This window comes from Piliocolobus tephrosceles, chromosome 9 (assembly GCF_002776525.5).
Source record: "Piliocolobus tephrosceles isolate RC106 chromosome 9, ASM277652v3, whole genome shotgun sequence".
In the NCBI taxonomy this organism is placed as follows: domain Eukaryota; kingdom Metazoa; phylum Chordata; class Mammalia; order Primates; family Cercopithecidae; genus Piliocolobus; species Piliocolobus tephrosceles.
The window spans coordinates 110,527,845-110,550,399 of NC_045442.1; the positions used below are offsets into that span (position 1 = coordinate 110,527,845).

Consider the following 22,555-nt stretch of genomic DNA (forward strand, 5'->3'; position numbering starts at 1 on the left):
GTGATCCTCCCGCCTCAGCCTCCCAAAGTGCTGGAATTGTAGGCATGAGCTACTGTGCCTGTCCATTACATTTAGTTTCTTGTTGAGGAAGTAAAAGAATTGGTTATTTAAATCCCTTCCTCTGCGTTATCTCTTCACCCTCACCTTTGGAAAGAGTACCTTCCCTTTAAGTAATCCAAGCATAATGGCCTTGATTAGACTCATTTGTGGGTCACTTGGTCATTATGTAGCGTCCTGAGACTATCAGCGTGGGTCAGCATTTGTGAAGAAAGTGTAGGAGAGGTAAGAGAATGAAATAGTAAAGGTACTTCAAAATAAAAGTATAAAAGGTCTGCAGAATATCAGTGCAATAAAACCTCTGTAGCACGCATGGAGCTATCTCTTGAAGAAAGCGTAAGGAGGTCCTAGGCTTAAGGTGTGGATGAAGGTGGATGAATGTGTTCTTCTTATCTTTCACGGTGAGAGCCTGTGTTAGCCTGTTAGAGAAATTAGTTTGGGAGAGAAGTATAAAATACTCATTCCTTCACTTTCCAATGATAATATTTAAAATGCACCCATCGATGTACTGTGATTTAGTATTATAAATATTCTGTAGTATGCAATTCTATAGACTACAGTGAAATAGCTGTGCCGTTTTGATTAGAGTCCCTTTGAAAAACAAAAATGTTCATCTTTAATCATGTTAAGCTTCTCACCCGTGGAAAATCCCACAGAGTATTACAGTATATCATTTCTTCTCTTAGCATCCCTCAGCCTTTTCTAGCAAACAATAAATGCATAGTTCTGTATCTGCATGAGGTTGGGCCATAAACTCCTGCTTAGTATTCAAATGGAAAGTTGCCCTTTTAAGATTAGCTAGATCTGTCAAACCAAGATATGATTCTCTAACATTTAAAGATCTCGACATTTTCCACCTCCAGAGTACAAGCCTTTTAGCTGTTAGCTCTCTGTGTTAAGAACTATTTTTGAATTTTATTTAGAGGTAGCCTGTCTCAGTGAACTTCCAATTTAACTCTTTTGGGTCTGGACTAATATTAGCATTGCTACTTATGTGAAATCCACAGATACTAAGACTTAGATGATATCTGACATATTTAGGTACTGTTTCTTTATGACAGTCTGCATGAATTTCACGCTCTATCATTTTAAACATTACCAAGTGATTTCTGAAACATGTTTCATGTAGATTTAAATCCTCGCTAAATTTCAGCACGGCCTTTTAAGTCGAGCCTAGGCTTTCATATATTTACATATATATGTATCCCTTTTATTCAAGAAAGATTGAATTTGAATTATCTTCCATGAATTTTAGACATATTAAAATACCATCTGAAGTGATAGCATCACTAATCATTTTATGAGTTCAAAGAACTGTTTCTTGTCCCATGCATAACTGTATGCTCGTATTACCATTTGCCTGATTGATCTTCCTCTAAATAGATTTGAAGGGGGAGATTTTGAGTGAAGTAGAAGCCAGGATAAAGGTGAGATTTTCCTAATGTGATTGTGTGGATAGCAGACACCTCTGACTTTCTGGCACTGACCTTCCTTATAGTGATGCAGGACCCAATGGTCTATGCTTTTAGTACATTTCCTTCCATCTCCCTTTTTCTCTTCTTTTATTGTGCTCACTTTATTTTTTTTCTTATTCTGGATTATTTATGTGCTCTCAGTCAGATAGGCAATGTTCTCCAGACTCTGTGGCTAACTCAGTTTGACTTTTGCCTTTAAATATGTGTTAAATTTTAATTACCATATTAATAGAAACTGCTTTTTGGATAGAAAATAGTAAATCACTTTATTTAAGATAATTTACAAGGTTTTCTTTTCCTGCATCTGCCTAATGGTAAAATTTATTTTCATAAGCAATGTTTGCTTATTTTACTTAATAAACTCCTATAGTGATGAATAAGTGAATAGATACGGGTTTGTTTGGACTTTAGGAATAAGGAGTCCTGAAAACATCAGATAAAATTAAGAATTGTGTCCCCAGTGAAGGAAAAGGAACATTGGAATTAATAAAATTCAATTATGCAATAGTTACAATTGAAGAATTCTCAATATTAAAGCCTTGCATAGAATAAAGTTAACATTTTCTTATAAATTATGCAGGTGAAATACAAAGAAGAGATTAAACATGCGACAGCCATTTCCGATCCTCCAGAACTAAAGAGAGTTAAAGAAAACCAGAAGAACATCAGCAATGTGATCATATTTCTTAAGTATTTTTTAAAAATTTTATTGTATATCAACATATAATGACAGCATAAAACCTGTACAAGTAAAGTCCCATCACAATGAATCCTGTTGCAAGAGGATCGGTTCCTTAAAAGTGGAGCTAGCATTTTACACATCTGTGTTCCCTGACACCCAGCCTAATGCCTTGTGTACAGCATTTATTTACTAAAGACATGTATTATTCAGACACGCAGAGTGGAATCAGACATTGGAGACTCCAAAAGGTAGTAGGATGAGAGCGGGGTGAAGGATGAAATATTGTTGGGTACAATGTACACTATTTGGGGTAATGGTTACACTAAAAGCCCAGGCATCACCACTATGCAATATATCTATGTAACACAATTGTCCTTGTACCCTTGAATCTATGAAAAATAAAAAAGGATGAAACCTATTTTCAGAAATATATATTGATATTTTCTTTTCTGTTTTGTCATCTATTTTGTTTTGTAGACATGTACATATAGTCTCTATATATCTATATAGATAGCTAGACATCTATAGTCTACATATATCTATAGTCTATACTAGTCTGTATAAGTATATATAGTCTGTATTAGTTTATATATATCTATATATAGTCTATATCAGTCTATATATAGTCTTTCTATATCTAGTTAGACTACCTATCTATACATATATACACACTATATATATATTAGTCTACAAAGCAAAACAAATCACAAAACAAGAAGGAAAATTTTCTATTTCTTTTATCTATACCTATTTCTGAAAATAGGTGTAGGTATCTATGAATATATATATTTATGAAAATAGGTATAGATTATCTATAGATAGATAACATATATATTAGTCTATAAAACAAAACAAATGACAAAACTAAAAATGAAATGTGTTGTTGAATGTCTACTCTGTTCTTGTTCTTGGGGGATTTTAAAGATGAGAGGTAAGACCTAAGGCTGGGGTCATGGGCATCCTCAAGGTTTCTAGGAGAAACACAGATAGGAGTATGTAGCTATTATTCATTGTTTCAGTGCCATTACAATAACTATTATTTGTTGGGTGCTTACTATGCGTTTTGAGTACTTTACATTGTAGTATCTCATTTAATCATAAGTAATAATGCCTCTTGCAAAGTGCTGTGCAAACGCAGAAGGAAGGCTATGCAGTGGGAAGGAGAAATAGCCTTGGGGAAGGGGTAACGTTGGAGTTAGATCTTGAAAAAGTAATAAAGGTTTAGGGCTGAGTTTTGTGAGGAAAGGCATTCCTGGCAGAGCAAACCAAATATGTTGAGGATCCAAGGCTTGTTCCAGGATTCAAGAAGAAGATTTAGTGTGATGAGTACTTGGGGTGAAAGATGGCAGGAGAGGGAGGATGCCAGAGAGGGAAGTTGAGATACAGATCGCAAAAAGGTAGTGTAGATTCCCACGATGTCTCTAAAGTGTGGTTCATATACCATTATGGCATTACAGTAGATATTATGTGGCTTACCGATAATCTTAATGATTAAGAACAGTTGACTTTGTGACTAAATTGTTTTAATGTTTACCTTCTTCCAAAAGAAGGGTGACTAGTTTTCAATTGATGGTAGAAATATAACAATCTCTTAGAAATAACTTTATTTGAAAATAACCGTGAATTAATTTAATGAAAAAGTGTAACAGCATAGGTGTTATTTATAGTATTTATCTAGTATGACATATGGAAAGTGGCATGCAAATGGCAGAAATTTGGGAAATACGGACAACACTCAAGTGGTGTATAAGAACGTGAACCGTGGACTGTTGGATGGTTTGATTCTAACTCCAGATCTTACTTGTTGTATAATCGTTATAAGCCATTAACTTCCCCAAACCTAAACTTCCTCTATATAAGGCAAGGATAAGAGTATTGAAGAGATATTGCCTGTGAAGCACACAGCATGTTTGTGAAGGGATGAATACGAGACATGATGATTCTATCAAACTTATGTACCCAAACTTACATCCACTAGAAATTGGCAGTAACAGTTTCTCTATGTCAATAATGTGAATTTAGTATTCAGATTTCCCCCTTTGAGCTTTAGCCAGAGTGATTTCTTTGGAGCTTGCCATCAATATAGATTAAACTGAAACTTTCCTCCCTTTAGCTCAATCTCCCAGTCACAAGAATCTGTCTGAAATCTCAAACTACATATTGAGGAAAGAGACCAGAGGAACCTTACCCCTTTTCGTTTATTTTTTAAACTTATCCAACTTCCCTTCACTTTCACGTTCACTACTGAGAGTGTCCATCTCAAGTCTATTTCTTTTTCTTTTCTTTTTTTTTTTTTTTTGAGATAGAGTCTTACTCTGTCACCCAGGCTGGAGTGCGGTGGCATGATTTCAATTCGCTGCAACCTCTACCTCCTGGGTTCAAGCAATTCTCCTGCCTCAGCCTGCCGAGTAGCTGGGATTACAGGTGCAAACCACCATGCCTGGCTAATTTCATATATTTGGTGGAGATGGGGTTTCACCATATTGGTTAGGCTGGTCCCGAACTCACGACCTCAGTTGATCCACCCACCTCAGCCTTCCAAACTGTTGGGATTACAGGCATGAGCCATCACACCCAACCTCAAGTCTGTTTCATCAGCAGGCCCTGTAAGTCTTGTGATTTCTTGTAAAAGAAAATTCCCTAACATGAACTTTAAAGTCTAAAAAGACACTAAAACTGTCCCTGTGAAGTTTCTTCTAATGAGATCTTAACCTCCAGCTCTACTTTTGCCTGTCAAAAGTTCATTTGCCATTCTGATTTTCTGTACTGATGCTCATTTATTTTGGGGGGTGTTGTGGAATTTTTGGGAATGCTGACCACAAACAATGGAGTTAGATCCCCAGCTAAGAAAAACACCTGTGCGCATTAAGTCAGGAAAATTTCTATAACGCTAGGTCAGAGATGGGGCTTCCAATGTTAGAATGGCGTAGAGAAGAAACTTTGAAGTTCCAGGTGTCTTTATACAGTAATAGTCTATCACTAAAGTTCACGTACAGGATTTTGTGACTCTCCTTCCCAATGATAAGAATGTAGAATTATTATTTTTAAATATAAAATGGCAATTTGATAAATGTTGCTTTAGTGCTATGAAGGAATGAATTCATAGAATTCATTCTTACTGATGAAGGGATTATTCATTATTACTGATAAGATCACACTCAGAGAGGCCACCAATAAATAATACAATCTGAAGGAAAACAACGAAAGGTGTGATTTAAAACATTTGATAAGGGTTGGGTGTGGTGGCTCACACCTGTAATCCCAGCACTTTGGGAGGCCGAGTCAGGAGGATCGCTTGAGCTTGGGAGGTTGAGCCTGCAGTGAGCTGTGATGATGCCACTGCACTCCAGCCTGGGCAACAGAGCAAGACCTTGTCTCAAAAATAAAACAACAACAAAACCACTTGACGAGGAAAAGACTGGCCTCGCCAAGAAGATAAAATCTATAAGCAATACGTATTTCATTATGAAATCCTGATGATGATTTTATTAATGAATGTTCTGTAGCCATGTGACATTTAAAAAAATCTGTTCCAATGTTTTGGGATGTATTTATTTCCCATAATCTCAAACTGTCTTGCACCTTGTCTCTCAGCTCCAGTATAAAGAGCAAAACTACAAAGCCACTCCGGTAAGCATGACCCCGGAGATAGAGAGAGTGAGGCGAAACCAGGAGCAGCTGAGTGCGGCAAGTTGTTTCTGTTTCCTTTTATATTTTCTCAAACATAACATATTTTTATTTAAAAATATGCACTTTGGAAGACTATTATCCTTAGCAAACTAACACAGGAACAGAAAACCAAATACTGCATAATAATGAGAGCTTAATGTTGAGAACACATGGACACACAGAGGGAAATAACAGACACCAGGGCCTGCTGGAGGGGAGAGGGTGGGAGGTGGCAGAGGATCCGGAAAGGTAACTTTTGAGTACTGGGCTTAATGCCGGGGTGATGAAGTCATCTGCACAACAAACTGCTATAACACAAGTTCACCTGTGTAGCAAACCTGCACATGTGCCTCTGAACTTAAAAGTTTTTTAAAAAATAATGAATTTGAGCAACATGCAATTGTATGGATGAATCATATCATTATAATATGAAAAAGTGAATATGTCCATATAGCATTAACTCTTCTATAAAGTTTAACAACTGCAATAATAATGATGATGATAAAGGGCCTATCTCCAGATTTAATAAAATATCTAAAAATTTAAAAAGGAAAAGCTTTACACCCTCTGCATTTTTGGATGTTCCTTTTCACATTTCCATGTTGAAGGGCATGAACTGTGTGTCCAGGAAAGTTGGGACTGTGTTGCTGTACCTTAGCTGTGTTTGCTTATTCAAGAGATCTTCATGAAGTACCCAGATTGACTGGGCATTGTCCTGGTCCCCCAGACACAAAGATGGATAAGACCCACTTTCTATCCTCAAGTACCTCATAGTTGAGTTGGTAAATCTCTTAAAAAAAATGCGGTTAATGGAGAATACTGGATCTGATGTCAATATGAAAAGAAAAAAAAAGTATCTATTGGAACAGGGCAGAAGAAGACCTGATTTGACTGGCATTCTAAGACATAGTATCAAGTCAAAGAGCCTTATAAATGGAAAATATTTTTCAATCATCCAATAGTCTGTTGTGAATAAAGCAAAAATAGTTAACAACGTACCTCTACTCTGTGCTGGGCCCTGTGCTAACGTTCTATGTAAACCCATGAGGTCAGCACTGTTTGTTTCTCTGGTTGGTAGATGTGGGAAACTGAGTCTTGGGGAGGTCAGAGGACATGCTGGCCTCCTCCCCGGTCCCCCACCCAGCTAGTAAGGGCAGAGCTGAAATTGGAACGTATTGTTGAACTTTCACCAATACAAACAAAAGCCTTCTTTTTCTAAGACAGATATTTTTGAAAGAGTTTAAAATGTAAGAGCAAGTTCTCCTGGGTGGAGAGAATTAGGCTCAACACTGTTTATCCTTATATATTATCCCTGGGAGGAGGTAGGAGTCAGAGAGCTTTAGCTTCTATTGAAGGGGGAAGCCCCAGGGTCAGAAGACAGTAAAAAGCCTTCTAGGCTGACAGGGAATGGACTTCACAAGAGTTCTCTTGTAAGGACTTCATTCTGGCGTTTCTTTAAAGCGCGTTCCCTTATGATTCCATTAGTTTTATTTGTGGAATTTATGGTTAATTTTGATATTGAAGAGGAAAGCATTTATCGAAGACACATTTAAACACAACTTCTGCCTGCTAAATCAGACCCATTGGAATGTGGGCGTATATGTAAGTGTGAAGGTTGATGTAATCAACTATGGAAAAAAATGTGTAAAAAGATGGTGTTAATTTTGAGCCTTGTCCTCTGTGGTGTTTCAGTGGAGCCTGTTCTGCTATCTGTTAAAGTTCTTATTTATCCTTCTTAGGTAAAATATAAGGGAGAACTTCAACGGGGAACTGCAATTTCTGATCCACCAGAGCTGAAGAGGGCAAAAGAAAACCAGAAAAACATCAGCAATGTGTGGTCATCTTAGTAACTTTTTTCTTACACTATCAAATGTATTGTCCACATGTGAACGAGGGGATTGTATTTACAGAGTTTTCATAACCTTGAGTGATGTCCTGTTCTCATTTGACTAACAACTTATTTGAAAGATTTCAGCGACTCTGATATTGTGGGTACAGTCAGGTGTTCCCCACCTCAGGGCTCCCAGTGACTCACTAGGATGACTTTTTTCTTTTTGTTTTTTTGAGACAGGGTCTTGCTTTGTCACCCAGGGTGGAGTGCAGTGGCACAATCTTGACTTACTGCAACCTTTGCCTTCTGGGTTCAAGTGATCCTCCCACCTCAGCCTCCCAAGTAGCTGGGACTACAGGCACATGCCACCACGCCTGGCTAATTTTTGTATTTTTTGTAGAGATGGGATTTGGGCTGGTCTCAAACTCCTTAGCTCATGCAATCCACCTGCCTTGGCCTCCCAAAGTGCTGGGATTACAGGTGTGTGCCACCGGGCCAGGGTGACTTTTTTTTGACAGGTTGTTGTGTATCCCTTCTATCTTGCCATCTAACTGATGGGTGCTCTGGTCCCCTCAAGGCCCACAGTTGTAGCTTCTGGCATCCTGGCCCTGCAAACATTTTCCCTACCTTTTCTACCTGCACGTGTTCCTGTTCTTGTGCTTCCCCTCCGAGCCCCACTTTCCACTCCCCACAATTATGGCTCCGTTTTTGGGCAATGTCTAGGAAGAAATGATAATGTGTGCACGGCTGAATAAGTTATATGGGGCAGGATCGTTTTGGGGGCACTTAATAAGGGGCTGGCAGTTTTTACCTGGACACCAACTTGTGGCCTGCTCCGATTCCCTGTTGTTAAAATAATTCACGGATGCAGTTCAAGAAGAAAGTCCTCTTTTAAAGTCATTAACATATAGATTGGGTTCTTTGGAAGAGGAAACTTGGAAATCTATTACGTTCAAAGAAATCTTTTATTCTTCACACCTTTAAAGTCATTTAACCAGTTTATAATGCAAAGGCAGGTGATTGATACTTTTCCTAACAACTATATTTTAGAGAAGTAGACGCTCGTCTTTCCCCCATATATGTAGAGTCATGCTTGATGTGACTCCATTACTCTCAAAAAGGAACATGGTTATTGAGACAAGGAATGGACCAGTGAGAAGCATGCTGGCTTTTCTAAGGATGCCCACAGTCACCTATTTAAACACATCTTTACAAAAATTCTGCCGCAGTTAATTCCTAAGAAACCACGACCATATAGTACCAGTCTATGGTGACTACCTTTAAGTAATATCCATGAAGACATTTGTTCTTGTTTCCTTTTGTGATTAAATATTTATTACAGCTTTACGAATGGTATGCCTATGGATTTGAGTACATCCACAGTGATTTGGACGCATGTACTCTCTTCTGGGATGAAATGAAATAGATTGATTTAAGATGCCAGCATTTTAAATACAACTCAACCTCTGAAAATATTTTTTGTAGTTTCCTACACAACTTCCTTGGCTAACTCATTAAAATAAATACTATGAACTGGGCACGGTGGCTCAGGATTGTCGTCCCACCACTTTGAGAGGCTGAGGTGGGTGGATCACTTGAGCCCAGGAGTTTCAGATCAGCTTGGACAACATGGCAAACCTCAATCTCTACAAAAATACAAAAATTAGCCAGGCATGGTGGCACGTGCCTGTAATCCTGGCTACCTGGGAGGCTGAGGTGGGAGGATTGCCTGAGCCTGGGAGGTCGAGGCCGTGGTGAGCCCAGATTGTACCACTGCATTTCAGCCTGGGTGACAGAGCAAGAGCCTGTCTTAAATAAATAAATAAATAAGCTTCTTAGTTGAATTGATTCATAGTATTCTATTTTTTGTCCTCTGAAATGATAGATTTATTACAAAGGTCATCTGGGAAGAGCTACTGCTTTAAGTGTAACTCCTGAAATGGAAAGAGTGAAGAAGAATCAAGAAAATATTAGCTCGGCAAGTGGCTTTTTTCATTTTGAGACTATCACAAAGAATGTCTTTTATTATTTACTTGCGGTCCTCTTTTGCTTGTGAAAATAAACCTTATTTTCAAGAAACATTTGTGATACATCCAATAAGTACACGTGTTATTTCAGATGACTTCCAAAAGCTGCCACTGCAAACATTTACATTATCTTGCAACTCTTTATTTCCAGATGTGACCAACAGTTACATTCAAAGCTTACTTTATAATTATATCCATTTAAACAATGATTCATGCTATTTTAGCCATGTCTTTGAAAGTGATAAAGCCTTTGATGTGTGCATTAAATAACTGTCATTTTACTGAAATATTTCATTGAACATGGATTGTTAAATGCTGTCTGCAAAACAAAATAGGAGATGAATCATTACTCCCACTAAAGACTTACAGAAAATAATCCTTAAATACAATTAATATAGAATTCAGTTGCTCACCAAAGTCCAGTGGTACACATTAGTATCTTATTTGAATATTGTGCTTCCTCGTAGTGAAGATCAGGGCTTCAATTCTGAATTGTGCATAATGCCCTCAGGTCCACAGTAAGCAATATCCAAATCTCACACCTAATCAGTTTCATAAATGGCAGTGTTCTGATGGGCAGCTGTCAAGAACACAGGCGCTTTTCTTAGCACACCCTAAATAGCTGTTTGCCTGAGAATCAGCGTTTAGGCTTTGCAATTTATAGCTTCCTAGTGGCATTTCTGTCCACATAAATTACCTTTAACTTGTGGCTGCTTAGAACAACTAGATTTGTTCCTCATTGTTTCTTATTACCTAAGCAGAGAAAAAAATAAAAAGAAATAGAGAGTAGGTTGTATGCATTTTTCAACACTCTTATGGTAGAAAATGGGGAAATTTAGAAACAAAATAACTTTGGATTCTATTTAATAGTTTTGGATTTTCTCTGCTTAACTTAAATATGGTAACCAGTTTGTGTGTGTGTTTGAGACACAGTCTCTGTTGCCCAGGCTGGAGTGCAATAGCACAATCATAGCTCATTGCAGCTTTGAATTCCTGGGCTCAAGTAGCTGTTGTGTCTTAACCTGTCACATAGCTGGAACTACAGGCACATGCCCAGCTAATTTTTTTTTTTTTTTTATTTTTACCTATAGAGATGGGCGGGGGCAGGGGTGGGGTCTCACTATGTTGCCCAGCCTGGTCTCAAACCCCCGGCCTCAAGTAATCCTCCCACCTTAGCTTTCCAAGGTGCTGTGATTACTGGCATGAGCCACCGGGCCTGCCGGGTTTACAGACTAGATAGATAGTTACTATTGGTCATTCACACATTTGTTTTCAGTTGATAGATTTAGGTCATTTTGCAGTAGGCAGTGGAGGAGATCTTTGAATGTAAAATTTTAGGTTGCTATTCTAGAACAAAATTTAACTCATTGAAAAAGTTATCTGGAAACTAATTTCATGTATGTTGCATATGGTTTCACTCATTCGTAAAGCTTAAAAAAGTGATGTCATGTGTTTTCTTATCATTGTCTTATGTCTGCTATTTACTTTGCAGGTAAAATATACCCAGGACCGTAAACAGATGAAAGGTAGACCAAGTCTGATTTTAGATACACCTGCTATGAGACATGTTAAAGAAGCACAAAATCATATTTCAATGGTAGGGTTCAACCAAATCATTCTTAAAACATGCTAAGGAATGGCCAGGTCGAGTGCACGGATGGCATTACTTCACTATTAATCTGATAACTAACAAAGCATGGAAATGTGGCTGGCTTGTCTTTTAGGGGAGGGGCATTTCTAATCACACTGAAATGTAATGGAAATATTTAGTCTAATAAAGTGATTTTTCTCAGTGACTTTTTCTGGTGTGTCTTTATTTCTAACGTGACTACTATAAACTCATGGTGTGAAAGACATTCGTGTAGACATCTTCCCAATTAATTCTAAGACAAAATTTGGTCTGTTTGCCTGTCATTAAGAATATTTTTTAAAAAGTGTGTTTTTAAAAATGTGTGTTTTTAAAATGTTATCAGATGTAATTTACCTGCCATAAAGTTTGCCCATTAAAGTGTTCAATTCAGTGGTTTCTAGTATAATTTACAATTATACAACTATCTCCTGGACCTAATTTCAGGACATGAAAAAAGTGTATTTTGAGGTACAAGTTTTTGTAATTATATTTAAAATGGTATATATTATTACGTGTAAAATTTTAAACTAATTTTAAATAATGCCATTTTCATGAATGATTGCCTGGAGTTAGATATCACTTTATTGGATATTGAAGGTTAAGAGATAGGAAATTTAATTTATACTTAAATTAGTATATTTTAGGAAGTAACCAGGATTTGAGATTATGTATTTTTTACAACCTCTCACTAATATATAGTTTTACATATAATTTAAAATAGATACGAGCTATAATGATGAAAAGCTTTGTGAAAATATCAGCCCTTGATTTCTGATGCTAAGAAACTGAAGTTCCAGACTTTAGTGTTGGAGTATTTGGAAAAGATACATATGTGTAGACAATCTGCACGCAGTCAGTGCAGTGTACATCTGTCCTTTAATCAAAATGTTGTGAAAGAGGTACCTATCAGCAAAATTCAGTATGTTGATTTTTCGTTTTTCAGGTCAAATACCATGAAGATTTTGAAAAAACAAAGGGGAGAGGCTTTACTCCTGTCGTGGACGATCCGGTGACAGAGAGAGTGAGGAAGAACACCCAGGTGGTCAGCGATGCTGCCTATAAAGGGGTCCACCCTCACATCGTGGAGATGGACAGGAGACCTGGAATCATTGTTGGTAAGCTGATGGCCTTTCTCGGCAGGTGTGTGTGGTCAAAAGATCGTGTTTGCTCTAGCTTCAGAATTACCCTCTTTAGTCGTCTGACTCCTCATTACATGCTGGGTGTGCTACCAATTTAAAACGGACCACTGGTAAAGCATTATTTTTGTACGATGTGTAATGGGATTTCTGGCTTTCACCTGGTATCATCTCAAGTCTTTTCTATTATTGGAAGCTCTGTCTTTAATACCTTGCTAGTGTTAAGAATGTTCCTTCTTGTTAAGCAAAGAAGCAGAGATATGAGTGATCACAATGGTTGAACAATTATTTTGTTTTTCTTCAGCCCCTGTGCTTGGTCGATGTGTTGTTCTGTTGACATCATGCGCATGAGTGGCAGAAATAACCATACTGCATTTAGGTCCTTTGATCACAAACAGACATGCCAGGGGCGTTCTGATGGTATTCCATAGTAGTAATAGCTCATTTAAAAAATACTATTTCTGGACTGGAGTAGTTGAGAGCCATCTGAAAGTCTTGCAATCAAGAGAGCAAACTTTTATTCCTGCTCTCTTTTTCTTACAGTCAGGGGAAATCCTAGAAGGATATTTGTTGAATGGTGGCTGAGATACCAGAAAGGATCATACTGAAGTATAAGGCAGGGCTAGGAAGGATGGTTATTGATTTTTCAATCTGTGTCAACATTTCAAAACTATTGTCTCCTTCAGAGCAGTTAGCCTCTGAATTATGTAGTCCAGTTATGCAACTTAAAGAATATTTTTGGTATATGCCACTCAGTAATATCAGTGTTTTCTTTATCTTCAAAAGTAGGAGCTTATTTTTTGGTACTAGTGAAAGGCCATAGTGGTAAGTTATGCGGGGAAAGTGTAAATTTGACAGGGTAAACCAGTGTACTAAAGTCAGAGCGCTAAGTAACTTCATTGATTATACTAAAGTGACTCTGAAAGTATTTTCCGAAGAAGGATTCCAAACATGTTTGTAGGCAATGGATAGCTTTGCTGATCTGCCGGAGTTGATTACTTAAAAGGATCACATTAAGTTGGATGGATGGGTTGTGATGTTTTCATTAAATGTGACACCAAATTAGAGTTTCATTGCTTTGTGCTAAACGGATGGAACTATCTTAAGGGATAGTGCAGGGGTTCTGATTTATCTCACTTAGGGTGGAACTGCTAAAGTCTGTACAGCTCACTGCCAGGCCCTGCACACATCAGAGGTCAGGAATGATGGTGAGGTCGTTGCTAAAAACCATGCAAATGTCTAGACCGTGGGCTTTCAGAATTCAGTACTCAAAACCATTGAGGTTGAAATTATGATTGTTCTATAAAATATAAGATGTATAACTCTAAGTTATTTACTTACTTGGCAATCCGGAAGTCAGTTTATTTATTCTTATTGGGAAGAACTGTTTTCCATTGAGATTTCCATAATTGGCCAACATTAAACTTTCCAATGAGCCATCTTCTGTATCAGGCATGAAAATACACATTTAGAGATTTTCTGAGGAATTCAGATTAAGCCAATTTGTGCTGCTTCTGTTTTTGTTGGAGGCACTGCTACTTCTCACGGGCTGTGTAAACTTGGCCAAGCTACTCAATTTCTCTGTGACTCCGTTTCCTCATCTACAAAATGAGGATGGTATATATGAAACTTAAATTAATTAAGTGTCAAATGAGAATAGTGCCTGGCATATGGTCAGCACTACATAATATTAATTAAAAACGGACAAGCAAATTTCCAGTTCCATTTTACAAATTAATTGTTTTTGCTCCAGCTCCATTTCTGCCATATGTCTGTAACTAGGTTTTTATTTTCCAGTTGTTGGTACAGCTGTAAGTAAACAGCTTATTTTAGGATCTGATGCCCTTTTGTTGGAGAGGCTGATGAATTCAGAAGTTATTAAAATACGAGGAGAATAAAGTGGTTTGCACAGTCTGATCACTGACTATAGCAGGGGTCCATTGACAGCAGGAAGCTGCTATTATTTCTTTTTTCATTCCTCATATTTCCTTGCTGTGTGCCTTGCTTATAACACTTTTTAAATAAGTGTATCTTATTAGATACACTTGGCTTGCACTCGCGGACTCAGAATGAAAACTAGACTTGCCACCACTCCACATTTTAAGTATTTATTTCTGTTACAGGAAGGGAAGTTTTTTGTTTTGTTTTGTTTTGTTTTTTAAACATAAACTTCTCAATTGTTTCCTATGAATTACTCACATGTCCTGAATCAGAAGCTATAATCAAACATTTTGCTTGTTTCAGCCTGTGGAGAGCAAGAGCGACTGGGGATTTGGGGGTGCTGTGGGGGATGCATATAGCTGCCCCATGTGCTCCTGTGTATCTGTGATGGGTCACAGGTACTTCAGCAAGGTCTGGCAGGGCAGCTCAATGAATAGAGCAGGCAGCTTCAATCTGATTACAAAGATTTCTTAACAGATGCTTGTGAAACCAAGTATTTTTTCATCCTCTTCCGAAGTCAGCAGCACTGTGAGTTTGTCTGTTACATGTTTGCTTTTTATATCTACTCCTTTGCAGACTTTGTCTTGACCCTTTTGGGTACTGGCTTTTTTTTTTTTTTTTTAATTCCTTCTTGATGAATGTTGATTTCTTCCTTTTGACAAAAGACCTCAAAGTTTGGCGCACAGATCCTGGCTCCATCTTCGACCTCGATCCCCTGGAAGACAATATTCAGTCTAGAAGCCTACATATGCTCTCTGGTATTGCTCACTTTTGGTTTTGTTCCAAAATTGAAACCACTGTGAACTGTAGAGGTTCATTATACTGTGTAATGTAAATTTTAAAGCTGAGAATTTGGCAAACCAAAAAACTGCTATGCTACTTTTAAATACAATTAATCATTTATGAAAAGAAAGCTTGCAAAAGGACTTTTTGATATATTCTAATTAGTCTGTCCTAGATTCATTTAAATAAGCATTTTATTAGTAAGAACACTTTTATAGAATTTCTGGGTTTACAAATACAGTTATTTGGATTTCATTAAACTGCTGAGACAAAAGGAGATTTGTTTCATGAAATACATTGTTATAATTTTTTAAAGGTAGGTTTAAGTAATGCTATATAGAACAGTAGAAAGATTTTCTATAGGGCATCATAAATGTCTTAAAAGAAATTTTCAAGTATCTTTAAAATTTTCTTTGACATTTTATGTAATATAAAATGAATAGTTTACATAGGAAGCATAGTTAGCTTTTGACTTAGATTGCAAGTTCATAATTAAAGGCAAAAAAATGAATAGTTGGGGTATGAATGATAGCTTGATTTGACATTTCAAATTTTCTCTGACAGTTATACAGTTATGTTACACAATAGATAGCTATGTCATTTAGATCTTGCTCTAAACCCTGATTTCTATGCTATATTTAATTGTTGATGTGAATAGAATTGAATACCCGAGGCAAAGTAGGAATTCCAGTACTTTTATAGTCAATTTCATTCATATAGTTAGCCAGTGTCACTTGATTTTCTAAAAATAAAGAAAAGGCAACAAATACTATATGCCTGGTGATAGTTTAAAGGGATTATTTTAAACCAGGCTTTACGATTAACAGAAATTTATTAGTTTACCAGTGTTTCTTAATCCTTGTCAATTTCCTATCCCTCACCTGTCCTTTAAAATGGAGACTTAAAAAAGCATAAAATGACGGTTAAGTCCCTCATGTAGTTGATGCAATGCATGCTGAAGTTTGGGAATAGGTGCCTAGAGCTGAGATTTTGAGTTGTTCTTTACTAAGAGATTGTTTTTCTTCTCTGTTAAGCTTTTAAGTAATTTTTTTGTTGATTTTGTTTTTCGAGTCACTTAATCACACGTGTAAATATTTTCCCTCCAATATAGAAAAGGCGAGTCACTTTAGGCGACACTGGTCTCGATCCCATTCCAGCAGTACTTTCGGTACAGGTCTTGGAGACGACAGGTCAGAAATCTCAGAGATTTACCCTAGCTTTTCATGCTGCAGTGAGGTAACAAGACCATCTGATGAAGGAGGTATCAAACATCCACCGCTTACAAAGATCGATTTGTTTTTTAAGTGTGTCACAAGAGTGTCTTTAACATTATTTTCACCTTTGCATGAACATCTAGCCTGGCTGTGTTTGAGAATTTAAAATTAAATTCAGAAAGTTAATAGTCCTTTTGTTTTTTTAATGAAAAAACCCTACTAATTTGCATTTTTGCATGTTATTTTTCCCGCTGTCTTACTTCACTATTATCACAGCAATGGATTTGTAATGACAAAAGGGTCTTGAGATTTGCTACTTGAGTCTGTTTCACAGGAGTTATGTGTGATAAATATACACACTACACAGTCAAAGCAGAAACTTGAGTTCTGCGTAGTTTGTATCTGATTTCCATTAAGAAAAAAAATCAATCTTACAGTAATATTGGGGTGCCTAAGAGGTTACAGTGAATGTGTATATGTTTAAATATGAATATAAACTTGCAGACAGAGTTAGATCTTGCCAAAATAAATTGGGCATAATACTTGGGATATGAGAGGGTTTTTTTTTTTTTTTTTTAAAATGAGAAACACTATTGATTGTTAATCATCTTCTCTCCATTTTATATACCCACTCTTTTCCTGTATCTTCTGTTTTCTGCATCCAGGCTGATGGATTAAGCCTAGAACTTTAATGAATTTCTTTAGGATGTTAAACTAATTTTACTTATAAAGCTATTTTTAAAGGTTAAGACTAAAATGTTTCCTCACCTCATTGCAGTTATATTTTAGTACAGCAAGGAGGGGCAAACGACTGAAGCATATGAGAACAAAAACAATACTGAATTTCCCTTTCAACTCAAAGGCCATATTGCTGAAATCTCAAAGGAGGACATTTTGAGATTGAGCAACTTAACACCTTGGTGGTGTGACTGAGACAATGATGAAGCTGTGAAAGATTTTGTAACTGTGTAATTGTTTTTTTTGCACTCATTACAATGAAACACTAGTGGGAATGAAATTTATTATATTCTATACATCTTGAATTATAAATCTGGACTGGCCTTACTTTGGTACAAATTTACTAAAGGTCTCCTTTCTGTGTAACTAATGAAATAATTATAAACTAGTTTTTTTTTGTAGGTAAAATATACATGAGAAGATCTCCCCTTTTTGTGTCTGTCCGAATTGCTAAAGAAGGGTTCAGTAACTTCCTGATTACTTTTTTGATAGAGTCTTGCTCTGTTGCCCAGGCTGGAGTGCAGTGGTACAATCTCAGCTCACTGCAACCTTCACCTCCTGGGTTCAAGTGAATCTTGTGTTTCAGTCTCCCAAGTAGGTGGGTCTACAAGTGTGTGCTACCACACGTAGCTAACTTTTGTAATTCTTATAGAGACAGGGGTCTCGCAATGTTGTCCATGCTGGTCTGGAACTCCTGACCTCAAGTGATCCACCCGCCTCGGCCTCCCAAGTGCTGGGATTACAGGTGTGAGCTACCATGCCCAACCTCTGATTACTTTTTTTGGACATGGGGGTCACTGATTTTTCCCCTCAGTGTCCTTCCTGGTTCTGTAAATGCAAAATAATATTGCTATTTAAAGAGATAAATAAAACCCAAAGCAAATACAAGAACTAATGTTGATCAACCTTATTTAATGTTACTCAGTTCAGCATATTGGAATTGATGTCTCTCCCAAAGGCAACGTACCAGAGAGTCTTTGTTTCATGAATGACCCTTTACTTCACGTCTGTCTCCCCAGCACATCATTCATTCATTTAGTCACCAAATGTTTACTGAGTGCAGTTTGTGCACCGGCCAAGAGCTTACATCTGGCAATGCACACAGCAGTGAGCAAAAGAAACACACATCTGCTGTAAGTGGCTTAGAGGCTGTTGGGGGGACCTTGACATTTAGCAGACACTTACACAAGTAATACATAATGATGAGCAGAATCAGGCCTGTGAGGGGGAGGAATAAGGGCTACAATAACAGGGCAGCTGCATCTGGCCTTGATGTCAGGGGAGCCTTCCTTGGGGAGGGGATGTTTGAGTAGAGATGTCAATGCTGATGGACGTTAATGAGGCTGTGGGGCTTTGGGAGAAGAATGTTTCTGATAGGACAGAGCATGCAATATCTGATTGGATAGAAGCATGCATTGGATAGGACAAAACATTGAGATGTTCAAATGGAAGCATCACATACGCAGTTAGAGTTTAGAAGAGGAGGCCGCACTGGAGGTCAGTTTGGAAATCATCATCCAAGTCTATGATTTAGGTCCTGAATGGATCTGTGTAGAGATCAGGAATTCGGAGGCCCTCTACTTGGATGCCTCTACTACCTCTGCAGCAGCAGACCACACCCACCTCACTTAACCTCTTTTCATTCTCTTCTCCAAGGCTGTAAAAACCTGCTGCTGTTAATCACCTCTTTTTCTTCTCAAGCCCACATTCCTTCTCTTTTCTAATTATTTCTAGCAGGAAGACCCTATCCTAAGCCAAACTGAATGAGAAAATGTCTCATTGGAAGAAGGTATAGGCAAATATTCTTGCAGTTATACTAGAATTTGAGTAAGAGTAACGCATGGATGGGTAAAAGGGAATAATCATATTTTTTTAAAAGGGGGAATTTCATGCTCCTTCAAACATGTGGGGAGATTTTGGACAGCAGTGATGACTCAGTGACTCAAATAATGCCTTGTAAGAAAAAGTTGACTCTTTTTTTTTTTTTTTTTTTTTTGAGACAGAGTCTCACTGTGTCACTCAGACTGGAGTGCAGTAATGCGATCTGGGCTCACTGTAACCTCTGCCTTCCAGGTTCTAGTGATTCTCCTGCCTCAGCCTCCTGAATAGCTGGGAATGCAGGTGCATGCCACCACACTTGGCTAATTTTTGTATTTTAAGTAGAGATGGGATTTTGCCGTGTTGGCCAGGTTGGTCTTGAACTCCTGACCTCAAGTGATCCACTTGCCTCCTGACCTCAAGTGATCCACTTGCCTCTGCCTCCCAAAATGCCGGGATTACAGATGTGAGCCACTGTGCCTGGCCAAAAAGTTGACTCTTTGGAGTTATTTATGAATTTCTGTTGTTCTCAGTCCCCTGTTTTGAGGCCAAGATGCTCTATTTCCAATTTTAAAAAATAGATACTGAGATATGAAGCAAAAGTGAAGATGTACCAATAAGCTGTATAACATAAACACAAGTGACAGCATGCCCACAAAAGAGCCGTATGAATTTGAAAAGATTTTAGGATACTTCGGAATATGCTAATTTAATTTATTTTAAGTGAAGCAAATTCACTACCAGTTGGCACCTGATGTCTGTATTCAAATGATTAGTGACATAGATAAAACCTTGTAAGTTCAATACCACCTCTCTACTTCCCCCTTCCCTGCAGAAATCTCCTTTCTGAGCTTCCCAGTTTGCTAAGTGTCAACTGCAACTTTCCAGTGACTGAAGTCAAACCCTTTGGAGTCACCACTGACTCTTGTCTTTCACTCACACCCCACGTCCAGTTCATTGGCAAATTTTGTCAGCTGGACCATGACAAAAATATCCAGAATCTGAGTGCTTGGCCCCACCTCCATTGTTGCTACCCTTGTGTCAGCCACTGTCGTCTCTCATTTGGACGGTCATAGTTGCCTCCTGACTGGTTTGTCTGCTTCTGCTCTGGCAACACCATCTTCCACCCACACCCTGGTCTGATCTGTTCTCCACCTGGCATCTGGAATGATCTTCTTGAAGCCCTGGTGACATGATGTCACTCTTCTACTATTTTATTCTGAATATAACCCAAATTTTCATCATTGTTTACAAGACCCATGTCTGATCTTGGGCCCTGGCCACTGCTCTGAACTAATTTTCTGCCATTCTGAGTACATCTATCAACTCTCACCATTTCCGGTTCCTTTGCTTTACTCAAACTTTCCAAGAATGCTTCTCCCCAGGGCTTTTGCACACACTGTTACCCCAGCCTGGAATACTCCTGCCACCCAATATTTGCTTAGCTAAGTGCCATTTTTCTTTATGTTTCAGTGGGCCTGCAGCATATTCAACATTGGATCCCAAGACTAATTCTGATTCACCCTCTCTTAAGTGGAACGGTGCTCAGTTAGTTTCTGCTAATGTTGAAATAAATCATCTTACAGCTAGAGGCCATAATGGTAGGGTTAGTCACGTGAACCCTTGTGTGGTGATGAGGGTTGATAAAGCAAATGATCCACTTATCAAGAGAACTAACAGGAGGATGATTGCTAGGGGAACTTTGTTTGGAATTGTTTGGGCTACTGCTTGAAGTGCTCTAATGAGTACATATTTTGAATTGAATGTCCAATGCTCAGGTGACTCCCTCTCTAACTACTAGAGAAAAAATAGCACCCCTTTCCTGACTGTCCTTTTTCTCTGCATTTTTTCCTTCATAGCACCTGGTACCACTTCAGATATTATATATTGATTTATTTATTTGGCTCAGTCTGCAAGCCCAGCAGGATCAGAGATATTGGCTGTTTTGTTGACTGTTCTATCTCTAGCTCTTAGAATAAGCATTCAGCAACTATTTGGAGAGGGGATAAAATGGCCAAATGAATATTTTAAAAACAAGGACCACATGCATAAATATATGTAAGTATAATTATTTTTATAAAATAAAATTCTCTTTGGGAAGGCTTTCAAGAAGATTCTTACATTTTTGGTGATGTTTTGATATGTTTCGATGACATTAAAGCATAGCTGAAAAAATACTCTGAAGTGGAAGCATTCCCAGTATTTTTTTTTTTCCTGGTACAGAAGGAAAGAAGTTTCCATGATTTCTCAGTGGCTTTGAAATTTAGGATCCCCTTTGAAATGTGTGCCTTGCTGGGTTCTGGTGAGAAGGTGCCGATTGACTCTATAAAAAGTGGAGCGAAGAAAATTGTTAGTGCTTTTAACAGTAACAGTCCATCATATGCATTTGTTTAAATTCTATCCTAGAAATTGAAAAGAATTTTGTAACAATACTAGTTAGGGGTAAGATGAAGAAAGGAAATGTTTATAAATATTTAGAAATGCTATTTTTCTTCTGGATGTTGTTGATTCTTTTGAATTTATTTTATTTACTTTTAAAAACAAAATGTAGTTAAAATATTTTGGTTCAAGATCATCTTCCCAATACCACTGCTATAATGGACTATTTTAAGGATTGATTTTTCTTTTTTAATGTTTCAATGGATAAATAATATTGTACATATGCATGAAGTACCAAGGAATGTTTTGATATATACACCATATTGTAATCAGAACGTGGTAATTAGCATATGCATCATCTTGAACATTTATCATTTCTTTGTATTGGGAAGATTAAACATCCTTCTTCTAGCTATTTGAAACTACAGAATATATTCTTGTTAACTATAGTCATCCTACAGTGCTATAGAACACGATAATTTATTCCTCCTGTCTAGCTGTAATTTACATGATAAAATGTGTTATGTCCCAGAAAGATGTCCTTTCATATTTGGTTGTCTCCCTGCGGTCGGAGTGGGGTGTGTGGCAGTGGTGTCCTGTGGTGGCCGGAACCCTGAACTGGAGGACAAGACATTGGACTTAAGTCCCAGTGCTCTCACGACTTGGTCTGGGTTATCAAAGAGGTCATTTAACCTTATTAGGCTTAAATTTTGCATCTGTGGTAAGAATGGCGCAGAACAAGAAGCAGATATTTTATATTTCCTCAGCTAAGTGGCCTAAATAACCTTTTTGTGTTTCTCTTCTTTCTATGTGTAAGAATGTGTTTATGTTCTGAAGGAGTCTGTTTTACTTTATGAATTAAGTAGTTGGACAGTTATGAGAGTCACAGTTTTTGTTCCTTCTTTCGAGTTAGAGGAAGTTCTGATTGTTAGGACAAAGGGTTGAACAATCAACTCATTTCGTTAAGGCAAAAGTACAAAGTTTTCATCATTCACATTTGGTTTTCATGAGCATTAACATGTGAGCCTTCTTCTTTCAGTTTTTGTCATCATTTTGGTTATCTGTTTCCCGTGGTATTTTCCCATCTTACTTTGATTGTTCAGTATTTTCTTTTCTTATATGATTATTTTGGACTTTCTTTACTTTTCAGTCTACTTTCCAATGTATTAAGTTAC

The 22,555-nt window shown here is 37.6% G+C and overlaps 1 protein-coding gene across 2 annotated transcripts in view; it reads left to right on the forward strand.

The window, feature by feature from the left end:
* Nucleotides 1–22,555, forward strand: part of NEBL (nebulette) — a 384,316-nt gene that overhangs the window by 339,166 nt on the left and 22,595 nt on the right. Inside the window, exons 19-26 of one of the 2 annotated variants that reach the window (XM_023223238.1) lie at nt 2,113–2,205; nt 5,809–5,901; nt 7,623–7,715; nt 9,600–9,692; nt 11,234–11,338; nt 12,315–12,486; nt 15,114–15,206; nt 16,343–16,492. In XM_023223238.1, coding sequence (XP_023079006.1) covers nt 2,113–2,205; nt 5,809–5,901; nt 7,623–7,715; nt 9,600–9,692; nt 11,234–11,338; nt 12,315–12,486; nt 15,114–15,206; nt 16,343–16,492 — 892 coding nt within the window. The remainder of the gene's footprint in view (nt 1–2,112; nt 2,206–5,808; nt 5,902–7,622; nt 7,716–9,599; nt 9,693–11,233; nt 11,339–12,314; nt 12,487–15,113; nt 15,207–16,342; nt 16,493–22,555) is intronic. The other variant, XM_023223239.1, reaches the window with a different exon arrangement.